Below are 19,017 nucleotides of genomic sequence, written 5' to 3'. Positions count from 1 at the left end.
TTCTGCTTAAAGGGAAATATGTAACTCTTTATATGAGCGCGCGCGCGCGCGCGCGCACACACACACACACACACACACACACACACACAGAGAGAGAGAGAGAGAGAGCGCGCAGCAGCAGCAGCAGCAGCAGCAGCACTAAAACTCTAGCTTAGTTTATTAGAGAAAGAAGAAATGCATATCCATTGTACATATCCTACAACTACTATGATTCCAAGGAATCAAAAATGAATCAAAGATCCATCAAGAAAGGTATATTCAACATATGTAAATAGAAATTCCCCCTGAGGCAGAGTCTCTTTTCATTGGCTATACTTCTTACAACAGATCAGCAGCCCGCCCCAGGTATTTGCAGAAGTTCCATAGTGTGCGTGAAACTCATCAGCCTGGATGGGCTGACCCATTAATTTCAGTGGAAAGAACAGATCACTCTTCCACTTTATCTGCTAATTAATTTGAAATGAATGGACAGTCCATGCATCTAAGAGTTTTATGTGATGGCAGGATTAAGATAAGGGACTGCATCAGGGTACCAGTCTAATATAGTTTTCATTTATTTGCTTACATAAAGGCACTATTTCTAGAGGAGACTTGAAAACATCTTACAAATAATCATATAAGAAACTCATATAAGAGAACCCCTGTGGCGTAGTGTTGGACTGGAACCCAGGAGATCCAGGTTCTGTGCCTCATTCAGCCACTGGGTGACTTTGGGCTTGTCACTGACTTTCAGCCTGATCTACTCACAGGTTTATTGTGAGGATAAAAAATGGAGGTGAGAAGAAACTTGTAAATCCCCTGGGGTTCTGTGCAAAGGGAAGAAAGGCATGCTATAACTGTAATGTGATGATAATATAATAAAGCCTAATAAAGCCTCTATTAGTTTGGCTGGTATTGAATTTTCCAAAAAGGCTCTATAGTGCCTTTGACATCCTATATTCTGCTCAGTGAGCAGATCTGATTCTTTGATGTTGCTAGATGTTGCCTTGATGTTGATGAGTATCAAAAAGCCTTTTAGTTATTGGGCAGTATAAACATTAAATAAATATTGCAACACACATCCCAGCTGTTGTTGGATCCAAAGAGCCATTTCAGTAGATATAAAGCTCCATACTATATCACAACCTGTTTGTGAAATCCAGTCTGTTTCAGAAGTAGATTGCTTTATGGTATCAGGGGATGCTTCAAGAAACTCAAGAAGCCCCTTGGAAGATGCAGAACAGTTTGAGTAGCAAAACTCATATTATCATGAATCTGAGAAGAAAATGTTTCTTTTCTGCCCATGTTAGGTGGGCAAAGTGATTGCAGCTTGTAAATATTCTAAGATGAGTGAGCAATTCTTGGAATGTTGCTGCAATATTCCCAGAAGCATAGTCATAGCAGCCACTACCTGATTCTCATGGCTGTAAACTTACTCTGATAATCATACAAACAGTTGCATATCTGAGGGTAGGGAGGGGAGGTATTTACTTTTTGGCTGTCACTATAAAATAGGATAAGAGTAGATTCAAGAACCAGTTTTCAGACCAGGGATTATATAACTTCACCTGTAGAAAACTGCCTATGTTGCACACAGATGAGACCTTTTGAGAGTTGCATCCATGAGTCTGCTATAGGCTACCCTGTTAGTACAGCATCTGTACTGTGAATGAAATAGGCTTCTCCAATCCAACCCTCATCTCGTTTTTTTGTACAGGAATCGCATCCAAGAACTGCAGGATAACCTGAGCTGAGACTGCACAGTAATAAATGCTTTGGACACTTATTAACAGTTAAAGCCTATCATTTTCAGTAGCTTGAGTCTGTACTTTTGGACTCTTGTTGGTGTTTTCCCCAATAGTTTGAACACATTTTAAAGCAATACAGGGCTGCTACGACTGTAACCCAATTAAAGAAAGCAGTCAATTGTTCTTGATTAATCAATTTTATGTATTTGCATGAGACAAACAGTAATTCTAAGGCAAAAAGCCTTCACTTTTATATGATCATATGTTTCCAGCCAGAGTTCTCTCCTATGAGTTAGAGAAGCATGAAACCTTATTTTAAGCTTATGCTACCATCTGTGTTTTTAAAATTTTGTATGAAAAATATATTTAAACCTGCTACTCAGTTTTTTGGAGAACTTTTTAGCTGATGAAAAGTATTTAATTCTCTTAATCTAGTTGATTATAATCAATTTAAATATTTGAGCCCAAATGGTTATAATATGACTTTATTTCATAAAGATCATTTGATTGCCCTGTTTGATTCCAAACTGAATTTCAGAAACAGACACAGCTTTGTTTGTTTATTTAAGCTTAGAAGTGGTCTCAGAAACACAAATCAGAGCTTTAGGCTACAATTCTGTGCCTACATACCTGGGAGTAAAACCCATTGAACTCAGTGGAACTTACTTTTGAGTAGACATGTATAGGACTGCACAGTTAACGATGTGCTGGAGTCCATATTATGAAGAATCTGAGAAGGTTTTTTAAAAAATATTTTTATATATTTTATTTATTTCTGTGCTTTGTGGATAAGATGAGAGGACAGATTTGAAACACTTAGAAGTTCTCTAAAATAAAATGTGCATGACAGTCTTTTCTATGGTATTATGTTTCAGGAAAGTGTCTGACCAATTTCTTTGCTTAAAGATGCCTATATGAATAATTCATCTAGGCAAACTAATGGATAGCATACTTCTCATTTTTTCCTACCTTGAGAAGATTCTTGATCTTCTTAGATTCTTCAGTTCCCACATAAAATTATAGCAAATGTGTTTGTATGTTTGATCTGAAGACATTATGGTAGAGAGTTCAGTTATCCTTCTAGTTCTACTCCTGCAATAACTGAAAATGTAAAGGTACTTCATTTTACCTACTGCATAAATATCGAGTGATTTTGCTTCATTGAACTAAAGCATACTGTGCCCTGTCTTTTTTCAAGTCCGTAACAAAGAACATTGGAGGTTACGATCCCCCAACTAAAATACGTGCAGAGAATGTGCCTTAAATATTTGAGCAGTTGGGTGTCAGAGTGCTGGTCCTATCCACAGGCACGCCATTGTGCACAGAGTGCTCCTAGCAAGCACCCATTTCTTCAGTCAGTGCTGTGCACATCAAGCTGTTCCCATCACTAATGAATTAGGAAACTTGCAAACATATATTATTCATAAGACTCCATGCACATGCACAACCATAAAACAAACTGTATTAACACAAATATAGTATATTTAGGCGTAGATCTGAAACACTCAATATGTTTATTTAAAATATGGCTGCAAAGCAATCTTGAAAACATTTTGTTTGCATAGGGAATATGACATCTTCATTCAGAAAACAATTAAGTTTTTCCATGACCTATATCTATTCTGTTCCTGACTGGATCTTTGTCTTCTTATGTATTTTCATGAATCTAATATTTTCCATTTCCTCACATTAAAAAAAGCACTGATGCATCAGAGAATTTACAGCAGCATTTCCTCACTTGTAGATCAAGTGAGAATGTAAATTTTAATGAACCCAATCTAGTTGCAGTTCTATACATGCTTACATAAGTTACATATGTAAGTATGTATAATTAGGATTGCACTACATACCAGGTAAATACCAGGTAAAGGTTCCTGGTCACCAATGATGAATAAAATAGGTTCCAGGCAACCAATTAATTTTTGTTTTTGTTTTGAAATCTAAATGATTATTGATTGAAGGAGGAAACAGAACCTTAAAAATAACTAATAGCTAATAATAAGCTAGCAAGTTTTGTTTAAAACTGAGAATAGCAGAATAGTTTTGAACAAAACCTATGACCCTCATGATTTTTATACATGCTACTGTGTATAAATTTCATTACCAAGTAACTGCTTGGTACAACAATTTTCAACAATTCTGATCATCCTTAGTGAAAATGGAGGGCATGTGGGTGAAGCTACCTGGCATCAGACTCTCCTCCTATATAAAGACAGGTGCTAGATGCAGACTCTTCCTGTGCAAGGTACTTTTCTACACTACCAGTTGGAAGGTATTCCACAGCTTGTCTGTCTATTTCTTATTAATGGTAAGAAAAAAGAAGGAAGAAGCAATCAGAAACCTGGGGAAGTTACAGGCAATCTAGCAACAATATGTGAATCTCCTCTAAATTGTACAAATTAGGTAAATGGATAAAACTATAAAAGCCTTGTCTAGAAGCACCCCTGGTCTTCCTCCAGGAGTACATCTAGAAAGGTCTTCTGCATCTGGACCATCCTCACTAGACAACAGTATAGGTTCAATTATAGACAATCTGCTTTTATTGTAGGATTCAGGTTACTAGCCTATGGACTCAAGGTAACTTCTCATGCACATTCAACCTGAAATAACAAATTTCAATAGCAGTTTTTAAAAAACTGCAATCATAAATATCAATGTAGCTGTTTCAGGTTTTGTGTCCTGCTTATATGATTTTCATTCATCTTATTCTTTGAAATATTCTGAAAAGACATTCAAATAAAGTTTCTGGGGGATATATAAAAATCTTTATTAGCTTGGCTTTCATTCATCTTCAGAAAATATGAGGATCATTTTGCATACACTATGATACCAGTCTTAAAAAATAAAATATTGTTAATATTGAGACAGAAGATTATCACACAGAATCCCAATATGTTTTACATCGCAGCATATAATCTTGCAAAAGATGAAAATAAGATAATTTTGTAAGCGTACACTGCAATTATTTATTGTCTTTTATCATTGAAAAAGTTCTTTATATGTATTATTGAAATCTAGATATTAATAAATTCACATTAACACAGTTGCCTACTCCAAACTAATTCTGAACTTATATCGACTGGGTTCAGACAATGTAATACTCAAGGGTTGAGTATGGGTTGGTTTGAAATTGGGTTATCATGCTGTCTGAACTAGCCATGTTAACCATCCATGATTCATGGTTCTCATGTGTTGTTATATGGCTGGGTATAATATAGTAATCCACATTTCAACACCACTTGGTTTAGTGACAGCCCACATTCAAGCCTTGAGTGCTGGTTATCATGTATGTACCAACCACTGATATATTCTAACATATTTAATTTACCATGTTTTAGTAATCAAAAAGAACTTTTATGTGGAGACCCTGATCTTTGTATAGTTTATCATTCTTGAAGAAAATCAACTGGCTTTTCAGGCATAAAATACTTAAGACCAACAAAGGCACATTTTATGGAGTTTGTGTTGTGCCACTTCTTACATTAAATAGACTTTCATTATTTAACCCCTAAATAATAAATAGTTAAATCTCTTAACCAAAAGTACTTTGTGTTTTCAACAGGCCATGGTGCTGATGTCAAGTGTGTTGACTGGCACCCAACAAAGGGTCTAGTGGTTTCTGGAAGTAAAGATAGCCAACAACCAATCAAATTCTGGGATCCAAAGACTGGCCAGAGCCTTGCTACACTGTAAGTGCAATTGCAGCTGGTGTTTGGGCTCTTGTTGCCAAACATTTTTGAGCCTCTTCATACTTATTGGGTGCACATTTAGAATTTTGTCATTGATTGCATTTGGAATGCCTTGTGAGCTGTTTCCCCAATTCAAAAAGGTATTTAAAGCCTTCCCCAAATAGATGCCACCACAGTTAGCATCTGGAGGTTATCAGGTTGGGGCAGCTTGAGTAGTTAGAAAAAGAACAGAAAAAAGTCATTGGGATGATCAGTGATTAGAATACCTTCCTTGTGATGAAAGGTTAATGTGTTTGGGATCATTTATCAAAACGAAAGAGAAAGTTCAGTGAAGAACACCCAAAAATATGACAGGAGCAGTTATAAAATTATGTCTAGTGCAGATAAAGTGAGTAGAAAGTATTTCTTTTCTCTCTTTCTGTCATAATACTAGAATTCTATATTGAAATTGATTGGCATGGCAGAAAAGCAAGCACTATTTTAGATAATTTTAAAATGGGATTAAATAAATTTATGGAGTATAGGTGTAGTATAGGACTTAATGTTGTTGACTACCCAGAGAGCTTCAGGTAAGGGCAGTATAGAAATGTAATTAACAACAACAACAGTACTAGTAATGGCAACTAGTTGGAACCTCGAGCATCAGACCAAATAAAGTCTTCAGAGTTTCTCCATCAGACCAATCAGTTCTTTGGCCAGACCTGCCCCCTTTCCACCAATGTTCTCCCAATCTGGACCTTTCGGTAGTACTGAGCTGAGAACTGAGTATGTGTGGAGGGGCTCTTCACTCTGGTATCATCCAGCCTTAGGAACCAAACATTTTCCCACCTTGGGTTTAACTATCCCAAACTTTTCAGGATTTGGTTTTTAAAGGGAGAACAAATAAAAAATACAGTAAGCATGTCCAAGGTCCAAACTACTTTTTAGTATTTTGAAGAGCTAACATGCAATTTAGGATATTCTGTGTGAGAGTTAGTCTCTCATACAGAATATCCTAAATTACATGTTAGCTTTAAAATGTTAGGAAATAGAGTCAGTTAACATGGTGTAGCGGTTTATGCATTGGACTAGGGAGACCCAGATTCAGATCCCCATGTCCATGAAGTTGCTAGTGATCTTAAGTAATTTGTCTGCCTAATCTACTTTATACAGTGGTTTTGATAACAAAATGGAGTGCAGGGATCCATGTGTACCCTTGGGTTCTTAAAGGAAGAATATACATCAAATAAAGGAATGTTGAATGTCCCTTTTGATGCCAGTCTAATAAAAATTATTATTGCTAGGCCATTAATGCCATTTTGCCTCTTCGGACCTGTCTTTCTACCACAGACTGAGATTGCAGTATCACCGGGGCCAAATTAGACAAAACCCTTAAGATGCACAATCAAATTACTCAGATCTTTAGAACCCAACCACTTATGGGGTTGTGTTGGGACCATGGGCCTGGGGAATGAGGACCAATCCTTTCCCATCTTGCTATTTTCTTTTAGATTTTAATTCTGTTTTAATTATGTTCATTTACCTTACCCAACCCAGCTGCTGTTTGCCCTGGTAAAATAAGACACACACATTTTCCCCAAGAAGGCAAGTAGCAGCTTACATTAGGGTTTACATTAGGGAAAAGCTATGAGGAAAAGGTTAACTTCACCCAACACCATAGTTCTAGTACAGTTCTTTACCACACCCATGCCAGTGTTTTAAAAGAAATTTTAAAGATGGGGAATTCAGCCATACATCTCCCAGACTGAAGTTGGTCCCTTAGGAAGAAATAAGCACTTTCTCTTCTGCCTCTTCCCCTTACTTGCATGTGGTAACAGCATTCTAAGAGGAATGTTGAAGGCTTATTACTGTTATGTAAAGTCTCCAGATTAGAGCACTGGGTTCAGTAGATAATAGTTTTATTGTTTATTTATTGAAGCATTTATTTTCCACTTAGACTACCTGCTTAGAAGTAATTTATAGAAGAAGGGGGAGAGTGACTTATGTGCCTTCTTTCCTTTCTTCCACTGTAATGTGCCTTTCTCACTATTGCTGAAAATTATTTCTGAACTGTTTTTATACATTTTCTTTTAAAATAAGAAAATTTCAGGTGCTTCAGACTTCCTCAGCACAAACAATGGCTACATTTGGAACTTCTGTTGGATTGGTTTACTCGCTCATGCATTAAATTCTGTTCAGTTAACTCTTTTTTATTTTTTCCAGACATGCTCATAAAAACACTGTGATGGAAGTCAAATTGAACCTGAATGGTAACTGGCTACTTACAGCATCTCGTGATCATCTTTGCAAACTCTTTGATATCCGAAATCTGAAAGAAGAGCTTCAGGTCTTCAGGGGTCATAAGAAAGAAGCCACAGGTTAAAAATGACTTCTGTATTCATTTTTTCTGAGCTCAGTAGTTGGATATGCAAGATCCTCAAAAGTTATTAAACTTGAGCCAGCAGGCTGGTATACTTATGGCATTCCTTATTATGTGAGCTCTGCCAACCTGTCTCCTTCAGAAATTAACATTCCCAATCATTGCTCCCAAGAAGTACCAAATCACCATGGTACAAGCTGTGGAGACCACTTGGACAAGAGAATTGGTGGGCCACCATTAGCTACTGGCCTCAGGGCTTTTTTGCTTGAAACTTCTTATGGGAGAAACCAAACCTATCTTTTTAGTCATCATCCTCAGCTTGTCTGCTGCTTTTGAAGTTGCTAATCTTACTATCATTTTTTACTCTCTCAGATTTCTAAACAATTGTCATTCTTCTTAGTTTTACTATTTTTATAGAGGTTCCTTTTTTCACTATTGGAAACTCATGTTCTTTCTCCTATAAGCCCTTTTCGTATTCATTGGCTCTCTGCCAATGAATATTGGGTCAAAATATCCCACATTCAAGAGTAAAATTATGGCATCTGAGCTAATAGTAACTGACTAAGAAGTTGATCTTTGGTTTGAGGTGGACTGATCAGGGAAAATTTTGACTCAATGCACAGCTGCCACAAAAAGGCCTGATCAGGAAAGAAACTGAAAATAAAACTGCCAAAATCATTCTACCCTTATACAAATCTATGGTGCATCTGCACATAGAATATTGTGTGCTGTTCTGGCAATTGCATGTAAAATGTATATTGTAGAGTTGGAAAATGTGCAGGAAAAGGCTGCTAAAATGATCAAGTATTTCTTCCCCAATGAAGAAAGGTTTACAGCAGCTGAGATCATTTAGTCTAGAAAAAAGGTGAGTAAGGTTAGACGTGTGCAGGTGAGATAGAGGTGTACAGAATTATAGATGTTGTGAAGAATGGAAACATTTTCTCCTTCTCCCATAATATTCAAAATCAGGGTCATTCCATGAAGCTGATTGAAAGAAAATTCAGGAGAGAGAAAAGGAAGTACTTCTTTACATTATGCATAGTTAAACTATGGAATTCACTTTCAAGAGAAATAGTGATGGCCATCAATATAGACGGCTTTAAATTCATGAAAGAAAAGGCAATCAATGGTAATTGGTCCTGATGGCAGTATGCTACCTCCTGTATCAGAGGCAGTGTACTTATGTACACCATTTGCTGGGAACTTGGGCAGGGGGTGCTGCTGCGCTCATATCCTGATTATGGGCAGTTGTTTTGCCACTGCATAAACAGAATGCAGAATTAAATGGACTGTTGGTCAGATCCAGCACAGCTCTTCTTACGCTGTTATCCTCTCTGTGAACTTTGTAGAGTGTTGGTCTGGGGACCTGGGAGGCCCAGTTTCTATTCTGTACTTGGCCATGATGCTAACTGGGTGATTTTTGGCCAGTCACACACTCAGCCTTACCTACTTCACGTTGTTGTTGTTGTGAGGATAAAACAGAGTGGGGGAGGTACTGTGTAAGCCACCTTGGATTCCTTGCAAAAGGAAAAATGTGGAATATTAATTGAAGTGTAATAATCAGAATCATAATAAAGCTTTTACCTCTTTTCTTATATCACCTATCCTCCATCAATCCACATGTTCATCTGTCTGCTCCCTCTGTTGTCTACTTCCCACCAATAATTCTTTTTACATGTTACTGCTCGAACAACCTTTTCCTCTCCATTCAATAAATTGTTTCCTTCTGCTACAAGTCTTCCTATGAAGACTCCAAAATCTACTTAGAATTATCATAGATTTATTTTCTGTACCTCCACTGGTGCCTGTCTTCCATTGCTCATATTTAGCCATGACTTGTCCTCCATCTCCTATCTAAATATCTGTTGCTCTTCAACTGTAGAACATAAAACCTCTGTGCAGATTCTGTCACCTCTATTCTAGCAGTCTATTAGGAAAATGTAGATATATAATAGTAATTATGAATGTTTACATTTCAGCGGTAGCCTGGCATCCAGTTCATGAAGGCCTTTTTGCCAGTGGAGGATCTGATGGCTCATTGCTGTTCTGGCATGTTGGGTAGGTACCTCAGCTAAAATACTCAGAATATTATACTGTCACATTTTAAAACTTTGTATTTCCTACTGAGATAATTTTTGAATGTCTCTGTACTGAGCTTGAAGAATTGTTTATCATCATCATCTAAAATTTCTGCATCAGAAAAGGTTCTTATGGCTGCTTACAAAATACCTTTGTGCAATATACACAAATATACAAATATATACAATATACAAAATACCTTTGTGATGCAATGTAAAACAAATACAAATACTGTAAGATACAATATAAAACAAAGTACAAGAGTTCAAAACACTACATGAGACAATGAACACAATACTTTACATAATTTATAAAATTTCTAAAACAATAACAGCAACACAAAAATTAAAGTTAGATAATTCATTATCATTGTGTAGCCTTCAGCTACAAACCACCCACCCAACCAGCAGACAGCCAGAATCTCTGCCAGGTCAGACTTTGCCACTGACTGACCTGGGGCTGTGTCTCAGTGGCCAACAAGGTGAGGGTCCCTCTGGCAGCTGGACAGGCAGACTAGCAGCAACCCTGGGTAGAAAGTCTCTGGGAAAATAAGCCGGCATGATGGGAGGGGATGCCTTAGTAGCCATCTGCAGGTGGACACAGCTGGCACACTGCTGCTCTGCTGGCACTCCACCAGGTCAGTCTCTGCCACCAACTAACCTGGGGTTTCAAGGGTCCCTCTGGCCAGCTGGTCACGCAGATTGACATATAAGTGCTGAAGAAATCTACAGAAAGGCCATTAGTTTAATCCTTGTGGACTTAATTAGTAGATAAATTAATTTTAATTACAAATATTCCTACTGGAGTATACATAAATACACATGGAAGGAGTGTACATTTGGCTCTTTGTGTGTCACAGCTGGGAGAAGATAGCAGTCACATGTAAATAAACTTTTCCTAAAATACTGTGTTACTGTTTTTATACAAATTATAGTACCAGGTACAAAGAAAATAACTTACATTGAGCAACACTGAAAACCTTGATCAATTGAATAGCAAATAGACCTTGGTGCTTGATCCATAGTTTAAATGCTTTATCCATTTCAGCTTTCTTTATTTTTTTAAATTTATTTCATTTTTATACCACTCAATAGCCAAGGCTGTTTATATATTCTTTTCAGGGTGGAAAAGGAAGTCGGAGGTATGGAAATGGCCCATGAAGGTATGATCTGGAGTTTGGCTTGGCATCCTCTAGGACACATTCTCTGCTCGGGATCAAATGATCATACCAGGTATTTTGATTAACATGATATTCACAGTTTTTTTACCCCAGGAGCATTTTGCTTTCACTGGGCAATTCTGTCCCTTTTTCATCTATGTAGGCTTTGACCTCAGTATTTATGCTTATGCAGGAAGTTTCAAGACAGAATGTAAAACAAATACAGTTTTCTTAGTATTAGATAGTATTTAGAGTTTGGATTTAAATATTTTTATATACACATTTTTGGGATATCCAAAAATTCTGTACAGTCCTAAAGAAGGTACGAATGGCATCTGAAAAGATGTGAAATCAGTCTGTTGCTGAAGTACTAATTTCCATCAGTTTAAGATACTACATAAGCCATGTATCATATCAGCTGTAGAGCTCTGGTTGATAGTAACTTTCCAATATGGCTGTTGATGCAGTTATTTGGTATTTTCTGCTGTAAGACTACTCTGAGGCATACTTAGGTCACTTGGAATTATATACATAATAAAGATAATTTATTAAAGAGTACATAATAAAGAGTACATAATTATATACTACTCTGCTACAGTACAGTGAGTGATCACTAGATTCAGTAACCATCATACCCTGAAGTGACCCAGTGGAAAACAATAAGAGGCTAATAAATGGTTTCTTTTATTTTTTTTTACATCTTCAAACTGGGGAATATGGAGTTAGAATATGGAGTTAGTTAAGCGTAACTAGTTCTGACAGATGAAGGTTTAGCCTATAAATCAACAAAGGGTACTATCTCTTAGTTTTATTTCTACAGCAAATTCTGGACTCGCAATCGTCCTGGAGATAAAATGCGAGATCGTTATAACCTGAACCTCCTTCCAGGAATGTCAGAAGATGGAGTAGAATATGGTATATGTATTTATTTATTATTTGTATTATCTCACTCTTTTGCCAAGCAGCTCAAAGTGGTGTACAACACCCACACCCCACTTTTCTATCCTTACAGCAACTTTTTGAGGTAAGTTATACTGACAGTGTGCGCCTGGCTCAAGGTTACCTAGTGCACTTCATGGCTGAGTAGGGATTTGAACCCATCCCTACTCCCAAAATTCTACCACTGTGCTACACTGACTTTTGCAGTCAGTTATATGAACATGACAACAGAGTGTCTCTCCAAGCAGTTAGTAGTACTTAAAATAATATCAATAATCCTACAAACCCTTAAAACTGTGTATTCCCTTAACAATGTATTTTGGTAATTCCATTTATTTAAATTCAGTTCTGTAATCTAATGCAACACAATACAGGAACCCTGGCTGTGCATCTTTCATCTATCAGCTGCATTGTTAAATTCTATGAAATTTTTAATTTTACATGTTTGCTTTCTTCTTGCCATTACAATGCAGCCAGTAGCTATCATATGAAAGAGACATATTTTTTCTGAATCTGTCTCCACAGAAAGTTTGCTCAAAAAGTACAATTACATGCTTGAAATTCAGCAAATTAAATTAAATTAGTGTAAATTATAAAATAACTGATATTAACATTGTGGTGAATTAAATATCCTCCTATGGGATCTAGAAAAATATACTATTTTGCTGACATCAAATTATTTTCCCTTTCCAGATGACCTGGAACCCAATAGTCTTGCAGTAATTCCAGGGATGGGAATACCTGAGCAACTAAAACTAGCCATGGAACAAGAACAAATGGGTAAGAGAGAAATTATGGCTGCAGTGCTATGAAAACTTTCTTAGGAGTAAACCCCTTAAACACAGTGTGAATGATTACTAAATAAAATGAATGGAGATTTGCATATCTGAAAGTTATTTTTTTATGTGTCATAAATCTTAATCCTTTCTCTCTTGTTTTGATGGCCTATTTGGCTGAGAAAAATGGAAGAGGTGTTATTTATTTATGCCTCATGCTGCATGGAGTTGACTATTTTAATCTTGTTGAAGGGAAAGATGAGACGAGTGAAATTGAGATGACTATCCCAGGATTGGACTGGGGAATGGAGGAAGTGATGCAAAAGGATCAAAAGAAAGTACCACAAAAAAAAGTCCCCTATGCAAAACCAATCCCAGCCCAGTTCCAGCAGGTTAGTTGCTATAAGTGGTGCCTTAAACAGTGATAAATCTGAACATTAGACTAACAGCGATTTTGTGGCCTCTAGACAGTGTCTAAAGTGCCATGAGAATGTTTGGATTCCCAGACTGAAGGTCAGAAAAAATGCAAAGACTGGCCATCCCTGCCCTAGAACAGAATCATATTGTAAAGGGAGATATCTTACATGGTGTAAGCCCTTTTCTTATTGAGGACCCCAAAGAATCCCTCTGTATTACTCTGTCCTGTTTCACCCTATTTGAAAACTTTGTACAATATTTTCATTAGTAGCATAACCAAAAACATTTATTTGCCTATTCAGGCTTGGATGCAGAATAAAGTTCCTATCCCAACACCAGCTGAGCCATTAAATGACCGAAAGGAAGATCTTAAAATGGAAGAGAAAAAGAAATCGCAAGCAGAGATAGAGCAGGAGATGGCAGCACTTCAGTACACCAACCCACAGCTCCTAGAGGTATGTAACGCAGGATCAGTTATTAAGGGCACAATCTTATGCATGTTCAGACAGAAAAAAGGAACTGGAACACTCAGCATGGCTTGGGAATATGGGAGCAGTGGGACCTTTGTCTGTCTAAACATGTGTAGGACTGTGTCCTAATATCAATTTCATACCAACCAATAGAGGAAGGTAGTAAGAATATTAGTAGGATGAATTGTAGTATCGCTGGAGATATGGTACACATAACATTAACTGGCTTAAAGAATAGTCTGAAGTCACATAAACCATAGATTTACAGCTAAAGTTAAATGAGTCTGCTGTGAGCACTGCTTGGAACAGAGGCTGGCATTTTGGAGCAAGGTGTAAGGGTAGTAGGAATGACTAAACAGTTGCTACCAAACCACATGGAGAAATTTTCTTGTTCTGGACTGATGTGTAATTGGCTATTCTATAGTTATATTGTAATAAAAAGATATGTTAGGGTTGCATTCCTTCCCAACACATTATTTTTCAAAATTATTTCTGTTGCAATAATAATTAATACAAGAAACTGCATACAGAAATGGCATGTTCTGGTTGCTGGCAATCCCTTATAACTGTGTGCATTGTGAATTGGCTGCTTCTTTCTTTTCAGCAACTGAAGATTGAAAGGCTTGCACAGAAGCAAGCAGAGCAAGGTCAGCAGCCGCCTCCTCCAGGAGGACCTGTACATGGACCCCAGCATTTCCCAGGACAAGGTCCAATGTCTCAGGTGCCTCAAGGCTTTCAACAGGCCCATCCACCTCAGCAGATGCCAATGAATATGCCTCAGATGGGACCACCTGGACCACAGGGACAGTTCAGGCCGCCAGGACCTCAAGGACAAATGGGGCCCCAAGGTCCTCCATTACACCAAGGAGGAGGTGGACCACAGGGGTTTGTTGGGCCTCAAGGACCTCCACAGGGACTGCCAAGACCTCAAGAACTTCATGGGCATCAAGGAATGCAGAGGCATCCTGGCCCACATGGGCCAATGGGCCCTCCTGGGCCACAGGGTAATTCTGGACCTCAAGGTCACTTGGGCCCACAAGGCCCACCTGGCCCTCAGGCGCATTTAGGTCAACAAGGTCCACCAACGCCTCAAGGCCACTTAGGTCCTCAGGGGCCACCTGGTGGTCAGGGGCCACCTGGACCAAGAGGGATGCAAGGACCTCATGGTGTGCAAGGTGCTCAAGGGATGCAGGGTCCTGTATCTCAGGGGCCCTTGATGGGACTTAATCCAAGAGGCATGCAAGGACCTCCAGGACCACGGGAGAACCAGGGGCCTGGTCCACAGGGGATGATGATGGGTCATCCACCACAAGAAATGAGAGGACCTCATGGTTTACTGGGACATGGCCCTCAGGAGATGAGGGGTCCCCCACCTCAGGGTTCAATGCTGGGTCCTCCACAAGAATTGCGTGGGCCACCAGGTTCACAAGGACAGCAAGGACCTCCACAAGGTAATATGGTCGCACCTCAAGGAAACATGCAAGGGCCACCAGGCCCTCAAGGACAGCAGAACCCTTCAAGGGGGCCACATCCTTCTCAAGGCCCTCCACCTTTCCAGCAACAGAAAACTCCCTTGCTTGGTGATGGTCCTCGGGCCCCGTTCAATCAGGTATGTCCAGAAAGGATATTCTTCTCTGTATAGTATCAGAGAGTAAAGAATGCACAGTACTCAACAAGACACAACCATTGACCTAAGTCAAATTATTCTAGCATAAATTGCTCTAGTGCAATTCTGGCAGCATTAACTATTGCATCAGTTTCTTTGGAAAATAAGCACACCAGCAACTACATGTTGAGTGTACTCAGAGAATCCACAGTAGTATGGGGCTAGCTCAGAGGAAAAGGCCACCTGCTTCAGAATCTCCTTCTGGAGAACGTAACTTCTTAGAATTCTGGATCTGCATTCTATCAAGGAGGAATATGATTGAATGGTTCTGTAGTATTAAAGTTAGAAATACCACCTATGTTAACATTTGCTTCATTATTTTCTGATATCCTCTTCTTTCTTTACCTCTTCACCTTCAGTGTCTTAGACCCTGATCAGATAATACATTTGCTGGACTTGTTTTCTTTTAGAAATAACAACTCCTGTGAGAACTGGTACAGAACTGTAGGGTGTGGGGGACCAACCCTTCCTGTGTGCCATCATCCACTCTAAATAATGCCTCCTCTTCAGTATTTATTTGACGTGTGGCTACATTCACCACTCCAGCAGGCATCTTGTGAATAAGCTACACAGCATAGGTTGTTCATAGGACAACCGCAGTATGCAGATGAGTGGAGTTACCATAGCTTGTTCTCCCTTTATCTCCTTAGTCCTCTAATTTGTCTCCTGGTGTCTTTCATGGCAGAACCCATCTTGTCTCCTCATCCTGGCCCCCTCTCCTCTCTCCTCTCCTCTCCTCTCCTCTCCTCTCCTCTCCGCAGCTCAGCTCAGCTCAGCTCAGCTCAGCTCAGCTCAGCTCAGCTGTTCTGATGCCTCTGAGGTACAGAAATGTTCTATTATTATTCCCAGAAAACTACAGAAATGTCTTCATAATTCTGCCTATTATTAATTTGCTGGTATTTCTCAAGTGTACACATACTGCTGTCCCACGTTTGTAGTCTTGCCTTATCAAAGTCCTTGTAAGTTTCAGCTGCCAAAAGAAGCAAAGTGCAATTGGGAACATAGAAAGAAATAAACGAAGTGCGGCTGTATATGGGCAGATTAGGAAGGACTGGTGGAAAATTATACTGAGGGAGAAGAAAAAAAGGGATGAGGGAAACAAGTGGACTAGGTACACCAAAAGTGATGGAGGAGGGTCAATATCTCCCACTTCACAAGGCAATCCTCTCACATTAAAGTTTTGAAGTGATATATGTCACTTTCCTGCTTTCATTTAGTATTCCTGCAAGTCACCAGAAAGAGGAGATACTGGTTCCTATCTACCTATGCACCCCCACTTTTCCCTTTCACAACAGTTGCCATGGAGATCCAGTTCACAGTCCAGTAACAAACCATGAGCTGTTTGCATTGGTTACTTGTGCTTAACAAACCATAGATTGGGTTCAAACAGCAGAATAGTGATTCAGGGTTCAACAGCAATTCACACTCAAATCATCCACAAGTCTTTAGCATCTGTTACTGAGTTGGCTGAACCTATCCATTATAATAAAGGTACAGTTGCTTCAACTGATGCTTCTTATAACTGTCGGACACTTCAGCAGATCTTTGTACTCCAGAAGGGATCTTTGTACTCCAGAAGCCACCTTTGAATGCGATGCTGCTTTGGAACATCTGTAATCTACCTAGTCTCTTACCAAACAGCAAGGAAATTGGAATTACTTTTGAGTCAGGAGAAGAGTTTACCTTATGCTACCTAACAGCCAAAATGGACTTTCTCTGTTTTATTAAGCCCTCCTTTTTACATTAAACTTGCAGGAAGGACAGAATACAGGTCCCCCACCATTGATACCAGGATTGGGACAACATGGAGGACCAGGACGTCATGGCACTCATAACCAAGGACCTGGTCCTAATAAAGGTGATTAAGCACACTGTTTTCTGTAGCGTAAGGGACATGCACTCACTATGACCATCAGACAAACCTTGCCCCAAAGTTAAGTGCTTTATAATTCCATGTAGTTAAAACATAGGCTCTGTAAAGCAATATGCTTTTTAAATTGTATATTGCATTTTGTCCCAGTTGGGTCACCCAATGCCCTACAACAAGAACACACATATCTACTGCTAAAATAGATTGTATAAACCAACCCTAAAAAGAGCAACCATAACTTTGGTGTGGGGCAGTAGGGAATTCAATTCACATATCCTTCAATGCCCAGCAGAATAAAAGTATTATGGTGTCCTTATGGATAGTATTTGTTCAACCTTTCTTGTGACTCAGATTTGACTGGTAAACCAAGCAATCACTTTTATCAATAGATGTTATGCCTGAGACACCCGACTGCTTACCTACAGGCAGCTCATTATCAGCTCATTATCATTATTTCATCTTGAATGAAATCCCCTCATTTAATGAAGGCTCAAGTTGATTAGGTGTGATGAGAGATGGCTGTAAGATCCTTATCTTCCAAAGGCAAATAAAGATGTTGCATTTGATCTTTCCTGCATTTGACAGTATTCTGCAACATGCAGTTACAGATGCTTCTTTGCTATACAAATTTCCCTACAACACTGCGACTGGGTTCGTGTGACAACAATCCACTGTGGCAGAGTAGGTACCTACTTGAGATGAGTTGTCATGTTGTGCAAACCTGCCTATTTCTTCAGTGTGGGGTTGTTCATGGACATCAAGGCATCACAACCCAGGGGTTGTTGTAGAAGTTGCTGTATCCATGTTAGGTTGTCATGTTATCCAGACCCAAGTGACAACTCCAGTATCAGGTACTGGCTAAATCATTTGCTCAACTTGCATATCAGTGCCCAGGCAACCATCAGTACTATCTCTCCCTGTTTCAGTCACAAGCGATTTTAGGTTCACTGCAGGGTTTTTCCCAGTCTTATTATTTTTCAGAGAAATGGCCTGACAGTCAATTTTCACAATCTCTGTTTTGACAGCCATTTTTAAGTGGACACCCAAGGAAAATGTAGCGCACTTTTACACCTCCCTAAGCACCTAGATGGTCAAGAAGTGCAAAATGTGCACCAACATGTGGATTATTGGGGTGGGGGGAAAGGTGGAGGATCTTGACACACAGGGGGTGTAAAGAAGAGCTCTTTTTGAAGCAAAGGTCACTTGATAAAGCAGGGATGGCACTTTTGGAACCTATTTCAGGCAATGGCCAGGATTGACACCTGCTGCAGTTTAGCAGCAAGTTCTGTCCCCCAGGTTTTAAGATTAATGAAACTAATCATAAGACATAAGATCTTGGTGGACACAAATTGATGCTCTCTGCTGTTGGTAGTAGAGAGTAAAGCAAAATATTTATTTATTTATTTATTATGCACATATTTATATGTCACCTATAACTGTCAAAAAGTCTTCCTAGACGGCTTACAACACATATTAAACATATTAAAACAAAGTATTAAACATATGTATAAATAACTTATTAAAACCCATTAAAACACCAATATAACAATAATATAAAAAGGCCACCAGCATCCACAGGCTAAGTATTATTATTTTTTTAAAAGTATGTCTTCACCTGGCACTGAAAAGAAAATAAGGATTGCGCCTGGCAAATTTCTCTAGGAAGGGAGTTCCAAAGATGGGGAGCAGCAGTAGAAAGGCCCTTTGCCTATTTGCCACCCGTCTCACCTCCCTGAGAGGTGGCTCTCACAGAATGGCCTCCTGTGCTGATCTTGGGGAGTGGGTAGGTATATATGGGTGTAGACAGTCCTTCAGATAGCTGTGCCCCAAGGCTTTTAGGACTTTATATGTCAAAACAAGAACCTC

At 38.9% G+C, this 19,017-nt stretch overlaps 1 protein-coding gene across 5 annotated transcripts in view; it reads left to right on the top strand.

Annotated features, from left to right (window-relative positions):
* WDR33 (WD repeat domain 33) overlaps positions 1 to 19,017 on the top strand; it is a 72,749-nt gene that overhangs the window by 46,801 nt on the left and 6,931 nt on the right. For 4 of the 5 annotated variants that reach the window (XM_044435588.1, XM_044435580.1, XM_044435598.1 and 1 more), the window contains 10 exons: positions 5,290 to 5,416; positions 7,619 to 7,773; positions 9,755 to 9,833; positions 10,976 to 11,086; positions 11,834 to 11,928; positions 12,646 to 12,732; positions 12,981 to 13,120; positions 13,448 to 13,600; positions 14,220 to 15,224; positions 17,037 to 17,139. In XM_044435588.1, the coding sequence (XP_044291523.1) occupies positions 5,290 to 5,416; positions 7,619 to 7,773; positions 9,755 to 9,833; positions 10,976 to 11,086; positions 11,834 to 11,928; positions 12,646 to 12,732; positions 12,981 to 13,120; positions 13,448 to 13,600; positions 14,220 to 15,224; positions 17,037 to 17,139 (2,055 nt within the window). Of the gene's footprint in view, positions 1 to 1,696; positions 4,794 to 5,289; positions 5,417 to 7,618; positions 7,774 to 9,754; positions 9,834 to 10,975; positions 11,087 to 11,833; positions 11,929 to 12,645; positions 12,733 to 12,980; positions 13,121 to 13,447; positions 13,601 to 14,219; positions 15,225 to 17,036; positions 17,140 to 19,017 lie in introns of those variants that run through there. The other variant, XM_044435627.1, reaches the window with a different exon arrangement.

Source organism: Varanus komodoensis, unplaced genomic scaffold (genome assembly GCF_004798865.1).
Source record: "Varanus komodoensis strain SLA01 unplaced genomic scaffold, ASM479886v1 scaffold1, whole genome shotgun sequence".
Classification (NCBI taxonomy): Eukaryota; Metazoa; Chordata; class Lepidosauria; order Squamata; family Varanidae; genus Varanus; species Varanus komodoensis.
This window is presented reverse-complemented; position numbering and strand designations above follow the sequence as displayed.